This window comes from Simochromis diagramma, unplaced genomic scaffold (assembly GCF_900408965.1).
Source record: "Simochromis diagramma unplaced genomic scaffold, fSimDia1.1 OVJJ01000117.1, whole genome shotgun sequence".
NCBI lineage: Eukaryota > Metazoa > Chordata > Actinopteri > Cichliformes > Cichlidae > Simochromis > Simochromis diagramma.
Genome location: NW_024387159.1, coordinates 27,203 through 35,205, shown reverse-complemented (window position 1 = coordinate 35,205; position 8,003 = coordinate 27,203). Strand labels below are relative to the sequence as shown.

General features: G+C 44.6%; 1 protein-coding gene across 2 annotated transcripts; it reads left to right on the top strand.

Annotated features, from left to right (window-relative positions):
• Nucleotides 1-2,791: 2,791 nt before the first annotated feature.
• On the top strand, nt 2,792-5,536 carry LOC120744416 (zinc finger CCHC domain-containing protein 18-like). Of its 2 annotated transcripts, XM_040048802.1 has the most exons (3): nt 2,792-2,871; nt 2,947-3,009; nt 3,284-5,536. In XM_040048802.1, the coding sequence occupies exon 3, from the start codon at nt 3,933-3,935 to the stop codon at nt 5,514-5,516; it is 1,584 nt and encodes a 527-aa protein (XP_039904736.1). In that variant the 5' UTR covers nt 2,792-2,871; nt 2,947-3,009; nt 3,284-3,932; the 3' UTR covers nt 5,517-5,536. The 2 variants fall into 2 exon arrangements, with proteins under 2 accessions (XP_039904736.1, XP_039904737.1); XM_040048803.1 differs by lacking the exon at nt 2,792-2,871 and having other exon boundaries at nt 2,880-3,009.
• The last annotated feature ends 2,467 nt before the right edge of the window (nt 5,537-8,003 follow it).

Below are 8,003 nucleotides of genomic sequence, written 5' to 3'. Positions count from 1 at the left end.
CATCATCTATTGCACTGTGAAGTGCTGTCCAATGACTTTCCAACTACTCCAATGAGTAACATTGGCTCCAACATCTTTGACAGATGATGTGATATGCTTCAGATCAGTTTCCTTCTTCTCATTTTCTTTTCCATTTGCTGATAAAAATTCTCTTGGAACTGTTCCTGATTTTTCTGGTTTTCTGGCAAAGTCTAATCCCGTCTTCCAGTTCTTGAGTGTAACCAGCAGTTTGTAAACTGGTAAGAGTTTCCTTTCATGAAGATGACTCTTGATCTCTTGGTAGTAGACTTACTATGATACAGCCACCTGGGGCTACTGTAGCTCAGAAGCATCCATCTGATGCATCCATCTCAGTCTATTGTGTTTGAATGGTGTTAGAAAGCATCCAGTAGGAAAAGCATCACAATTGTTCTTGTATTTCTTTATGGGTGAATGAGCAGAAAAGCACTATAGAGAGAACCAGTCCATTTCCCCTTAGAGAGTATTTTGACTAATGAATATGACGTGAAGTACTCAAAATTAAGCTGTGGTAGAGTTTTTTTCCTTAACTATGAATTCTGTCCTCATTCGTTTCAGCTTTCTTCTGTGGTCTTTTAGGCCTTATTTGTGTTGTGCTGGCCAATAAAATCATTCCTTTTAAAATGAACCAGGTTGTTGATATTGATAGTTCATTTGACCTCATATGCAGGGATCTAATTAACAACCAATAATGCAATCAGATAATTTGAAAGCAACTCATCTGTTTAATTTGTCTTGGAAAATGACGGGACAGGCTTATCTGTGATGAAATGGCCTGATGACCAATTAACCCAAGACTTTCTCAGGTGAAGAAATGGTCAAGTCACCTTTTTTTTTTTGGTTTCCTATTATTAAATAGCCACAAGGCTCAAAATGTGGGTTTAGTGTCAGGGATACAGTTAATTTAAGATTTAAGCTAGGTGTTAGAGTTCAGGATTCATTTTTAAGGTTAGGGTAAGAGGCTGGGGAAAGCATTAAGTCAATTAAATGTCCTCACTAAGATATGAAACCCAGTGTATTTCTTTGAGTGTGTGTACTCAGTCAACTGTATCAGTCTCTGCACTTGAGAGAGGTTTTTGTATGATGGCTTTTCACTGTGTGAACACATACTGGCTGTTAATGTAGTGTTCACTCAGACAGTAATAAACTGCTGCATCTTCAGCCTGGACTCCACTGATGGTCAGAGTGAAGTCAGAGTTTGATCCACTGCCTGTAAAACGATCTGGAATCCCTGATTGTCGAGTGCTAGCAAAGTAAATGAGCAGTTTATGAACTCCTCCATCTTTCTGTTGGTACCAGGCTAAAAGATGGTAGTTGCTCCAAACATGAACATTCTGACTGGTCGTACACTTGATGGTCACAGTTCCTCCCACAGCAGAGCTCACTGCTCCAGGCTGAGTCACTGTGATCTGTCCTCTGGACTCTGAGGACACAGAGACAAAAACATAAAGCAGCTTCATGGTTTTGTGGGCTTCATTTCAGAGGGACAGATGTTGATAGAGGAGAGGAGTTTGATTCTCTGGACTTTACCTGTGAAGCAGCAGCAGAGGAGAGTCCAGATGAGGACGCAGATCAAAGTCATGTTTTTGATGAGGAGGATTTCTGTGGCTTCTGTTGTGATGAAGGACAGCTGTCAGTCATCCAGTGTTCAACTCTCAGGACTATAAACTCTCCCAGAGCACTGGAGCATGGTGCTGCTGATGCAAAGTGCCTCTCTATGGAAATCATCTGACTGACTCCAGCATGACTTCATAAGCAGTCATCACATTGTGAATTCACAGGTGTCATTTCAATTGGCCAACATGTTTCAAGAAAAATGTAAAATAGTATAATTATAATTTTTTGATCTGGGATGCACTTTCGAGGTCCAAGTATTTTTGTTTTTAGTCTGTTATTTATTCATTCGGGATCTCTAAGTGTTCTCCTTAACTACAAACTGCTGCAGCAGATTAAAAACAGAATTAAACATTCATTCAGCTACTGCTATAAAAGTCATGATGAATGATATCTTCAGGGCATTGAAACTTTTGGTGTGACTTTCTCCTCGACTGACTCCAACATGCTGTTGTCAGGGTACCTGGGTCGTTGACCCAGCATTTTCAGTTTGTTTCATGTCTGGTTTATTCTCTGTTTTCACTCCCTGTTCTTTGTGCCAGCCTTTCCCTGTGTGTTACTTCAATTATGTTCAGCTGTTCACTCACCAGTCTCCAATCAGTCATTATTCAGCCAGTGTGTTTAAGTCCTCAGTTTCCACTCACTTACTGTCTTGTCATTGATGTTGTCACTGCTGTCTACTCTGCATGTTTGCCTTTCAGTTCAGTCCAGTCAGCCAGTCTTCTTCCCTGTTCTGCTCGTGCGTTCATCCTGCCATTGCAATAAACTCCCTTAATCCTCACCACGAGTCCTGTGTTTGGATCCCCTCTTCTTCACATCCACACAGCAACCCCTGACAGCTGTTTAGTAATAGATCAATCACATTAATATAATCAAGATCACAAAGTCGGTTGTCTAACTTTCTGATTGCATTTGAATTGAAAGGTGTGTAGATTTTTCCCACAAGGATTTTTTCGCCAGACACTCAAAAGTAATTGAACAACTGTCTACTACAACCCATTTCATGGAGATGTAACCCACATAAAAATAAAAAGAACTGCGTCTATAACTAAATTGGAATCTTAAATTCCAACCGGAGCGTGTCCGTGAAGGCATCGTGACGCGTCATGACGCACGCCACGCCGCGAGGCTGCACATGCCTGTTGTGACCAATCACATGCGCGAGGCACCGATATATGCCTTCCGGGTTGTCGCCTCGAAACGACGCGGGGGAGAGGTGTTAGCGGATGGAAGCAACAGGTACGTGGGGCGAGCGCTTTTCGCTGTTTACTACCTTGGTTTGTCTTTGAATTAATTGTGGATTGCGTTCAACAGTACTTTGATACCGCCGCGGGTAGATGCGTGGGGGCTCGTATGTGACATCGCACGTAGTGAATGGTGAGTTGAGCCTGAATGTTTGTTTGTATTTGTAACCTGTATCAGTATGCCAGTACTATCAGCTGATGGGATAGCTGAGGCCTACTACATTACTACTACTCTCACTTTACGTGGCTGTAGTTTTGTTATTTGAGATTGTTATTTATTTTAATTCATTACAATGGTTGGATATGTATTTTTTGTATTTTCCTCATGGATTTTGTGTGTACACTGGAACTAAAGCTAGCTTGGGAAATTTAGATGAATTTTGCTAATAGTGGTTTTGTGATTATAGTGCAGGCTAGTGGTGCCCTGGAGAGACCACAGCGACACCACTACTTTGGATGGCGAGCTAGGCCCAACGAGCCAGAACCCCAGCTACGACTTCCTGCGGTCTGGTAGGAGGCTGCTGCGGCCTACACTCTCCCCTCTTGGTTTTCAGTCCCCTAAATCTCACTTCCGAGATTTCAGTTTTGGAATCTTAGTGCTGATCATCATACTTCAAATTTCAACCTGTCTAGACTGTCATACGCGTTGGACTTATATCACTCATGGAATAAACTTTATGGACATTGTTTGCCAGAGGTTGGACGAGGTTCCTGCACTGCCGTGCAGCGGATATTTTACAAGCTTGAATTGTTTTATCTTTTCTTGTCTGCAGATTTTGTAAAATATTGGTGTTTGGTAATTGCACTTTGTTTTCACTATAAATAACAATTGTAATCACAATATCTGTGGTTGTACGGTTATTGTACTTCACTCACCTCCTAGAGCCGAATCTGATATCTTCTGAATTAGCCCAACTACTCATAACCAACTTAAATTATTTTAGCTTATGTACTTGCTACATAAGACAAATTAGTGGCGAGCCAGCCAGGAGGTTGTGTCAAGTATAATATTGTTGTGTACATTCAGTCTCACTATCTCACCATATTACTATAAACATGGACTTGTTGGAGTCATTAGGTGTTAAAATACCAAACGCGGTGTTGGTCAGTGGCGTCCCCGCATATGAGGTTGAAGAGGTTGAAGATTTTCTTCTCCAGTATGGTGCTATTGAACGCTCCGTGCCAATAAACTCGCCCAGCTCTGAGTTTAATAATATGCTCGTTGTTGAGTTTAAAACGGGGTCTGCTTTTGATTTATTGGGTCCGATTCTGCCGTATACATTTAAGCCCTTAAATAATGAATATCATATAAAAAGCTTGTCTAAAATCTATGCGGCTACTGTCGGGTGCACAAAGACTAAGACTTATTTAGCTGACTTAAAACAAGTAGCAAAATTGTCTGGTCAGGATTTTGCTGAAGTTCTTCAAGAACTAATGACCCAAATAAATGGAGCTGTTTCAGAACTGCACCCAGGAAAACCAGAAGGGCTCAAGCAGGAATGCACTGCCGCATCTGAACACAAAACGGCTGCCACTCCGGATCAACAACCCCACAACATGGCTATTCCTGTTACTTCTTCAGCTGCCCTACATCCTACAACAACAGAAGGACATTCTATCAGTATGTCTGCAGCTGAGTTAAATCCACCTGAAGTACAGAGGTATGTTGTGGAGCATATAGTAAAGAGCGAAGATGTAAACATACGTTCATCCCATAGGCTGCGCATGTTTTCTGGGAGACTGCCACACGCACAGCATGAGGTGGACTATGATACATGGCGCTCTGGAGTGGATCTCATCTTAAAGGATCCAGCCATTTCAGAACTGCGAAGATCCAGACACATCCTTGATAGTCTTTTACCACCTGCGGCGGACATAATCAAGCACCTTAACCCCAACCTACCAGCAGAGACTTATATTCAACATCTTGATTCTGCTTATGGAATTGTACAGGACGGGGAAGAACTTTATGCGAAGTTCATGGACACGCTGCAGAACTCGGGTGAGAAGCCATCCGGCTACCTACAGCGACTTCAGGTGGCCCTAAGTTTAGCTGTTAAGCGGGGAGGGGTCAAGCAGGGTGAAGTGAACAGGCACCTGCTCAGCCAATTCTGTAGGGGATGTTGGGATAGTAACCTTATCTCTGAGCTCCAGCTGAAGCAGAGAAAATCCAACCCACCTTCTTTTGCAGAACTGTTACTCCTATTAAGAACTGAAGAAGACAGAGAAGCTAGCAAAACTCTGAGGATGAAGCAACATTTGGGAACACCAAGACACAGAGTTGCAGCTCAAGCTCAGTTCGCAGTAGAAGAAGAAAAGGGGGTCTGTGCTGCGTTGTCCACTCTCACCCAGCAGATGGCGGAGATACAAAAGCAACTTGCCGCCTTAACTGCTTCCCAGTCTCGTCAGGCCTGTACTCCTGTTCCAAAGCAGCACCCGAAGCAAAGAACGGATACACAGGGGAATATATCATCTAACCCCAAGCCTGGTTTCTGTTTCAGGTGTGGGGAAGATGGACACATTAGACCACAGTGTGAGAACAGACCCAATCCCGCATTGGTCAGTGCAAAACGCAAACAGTTCAGTGAAAAGAAACCAAAATGGCAGAAGCGGAATTCATCAACTGGACATTTAAACTAGATACAGTTTCTGTAATGGGACGTACAGGAACTGTGCAGGACCCACATTGTCCCGCAACGGAGGAAAGGAACAAGGAGGAAATTGTTCACTGTGTAGACCTACACACTTGTCCGAAGGCAACCACAATGTTACCTCATGGGTTAGTTGGGTCAAGATGCACAACAGAGGTGACCCTAGCAGGCCATCCACAGAAATGCCTGCTTGATACAGGATCACAGGTTACTACAATACCTGTATCCTTTTACAACAATCATCTTCATGACCAACAAATTCAACCACTCCATGATCTTCTCCAGGTGGAAGGTGCTGCGGGTCAAACCATTCCATATCTTGGATACATTGAGGTTTCCGTCAAGTTCCCCAGAGATTTTGTTGGTGAAGAATATGAAGTAACAACATTGGCTCTAGTTGTTCCGGACGTACACCCTGCCGTCCCCGCTACTGTGCTAATTGGGATGAACACCCTGGAACCCCTGTATGAACAGCATCTTAACCAGCATCCGAGCTATCAGCCTAGCACTCATGGGTACAGAGCGGTGTTGAAAACACTACAGCTGTCACACAAGCAGAAGGAGAATGGCAGCATTGGGAATGTGAGGCTACTAAGCAAAGCTCCAGTGCGTGTTCCGGCCGGCCGCACTATTGTCATCCAGGGCTCTGCCAAAGTTTCCACCCCATTGTTTAGCCAGAGTGTTCTCCTACAGCATCCTGCTTCTACCTTACCTGGGGGTTTGTGCGTCAGCAGTTGTCTCATCAACTTCCCAGCTCTTTCTCCATACAAGGTTCCTGTGGTTATTACGAATGAGTCGGAGCAAGATACCTTCATTCCACCTCACAGTGTCATTGCGGATTTGGAAACCTACCACTGCATCTTGTCTGAACATCACGTGACCCATCTTCCCGTCAGGAACACTATCACCAGCCTGAATTTTGATTTTGGTGATTCCCCACTGTCACCTGAATGGAGGACGCGAGTCATAGGCAAGCTGAATGACATCTCGGAGGTCTTTTCGCATCATGACTTGGATTTTGGATGTACATCAGCTGTCAAACATCATATTCCACTCCATGACAACACACCGTTCAAGCAACGTGCCCGGCCAATCCTATCCACAAGATTTTGAAGCTGTCCGCCGTCACCTGCGTGAGCTTCTGGAAGCCGGCATTATAAGGGAATTATCGTCTCCCTTTGCTTCGCCTATCGTGGTAGTCAGGAAGAAGAACGGTGAGGTCCGACTGTGCATAGACTACCGGAAACTAAACCTTCAAACCATCAAGGATGCATACCCCTTACCTAATTTGGAGGAATCCTTTTCAGCACTCACTGGTTCTAAGTGGTTTTCAGTGCTCGACCTGAAGTCCGGTTACTACCAGATCCAGATGGAGGAGGAAGACAAGGCAAAGACTGCTTTTGTGACTCCTCTTGGGTTCTGGGAGTTTAACCAAATGCCTCAAGGTGTCACCAACGCCCCAAGCACCTTTCAGCGCTTGATGGAGCGATGCATGGGGGACCTTCACCTAAAGGAAGTGCTCGTTTTCCTGGATGACTTAATCATCTATTCGGACACTCTTGAGGAACACGAACGAAGGCTGCTGAGAGTCCTGAACCGGTTGAAGGAGTATGGGCTGAAACTGGCACCGGAGAAATGTCGATTCTTCCAAAAGTCAGTAAAGTACTTGGGTCATATTGTCTCTGAGGAAGGAGTGCAAACAGATCCTGAGAAGATAGAGACCATCAAGACATGGCCGGTTCCCCAGACTCTGAAACAATTAAGATCTTTTCTGGGTTTCGCTGGTTATTACCGCCGGTTTATAAAAGACTATTCCGTCATTGCCAAACCCCTCAATGACCTGACTCGTGGATATTCTCCAGTTCAAAGATCAAAGACCCTGAAAGCTCACAAGATGCCCACCTACAGGCCAAACCAACCCTTCGGGGAGAGGTGGGATACCAACTGTCAAGTTGCATTTGAAACCCTGATTGAGAAGCTTACAACTGCCCCGGTCCTTGGGTTTGCAGACCCGTCTCGCCCATACATTCTGCACACCGATGCGAGTGTGACCGGACTTGGAGCTGTGTTGTATCAAGAGCAAGAGGAGAAACTCCGGGTTATAGCCTATGCTAGTCGCGGATTGTCACAGAGTGAGAGCCGTTATCCAGCCCATAAGTTGGAATTCCTCGCCCTTAAATGGAGTGTAACCGAGAAATTCCAAGATTTCCTGTACGGAGCAGATTTTACAGTGGTTACGGACAGTAATCCACTGACCTACGTCTTGACGACAGCTAAACTGGACGCTACTGGGCACCGTTGGTTGGCTGCATTGTCAACATACTCCTTTAAACTCCTGTACAGAGCTGGCAAACAAAATTGCGACGCTGATGCGCTCTCGCGACGACCCTACCCCTGCTCCGATGATGAAGTTTCCAATGACCATGAACTCATCCGTCAGTTCATTTCTCAACACACAGCTGAGTCTGATGTCCTC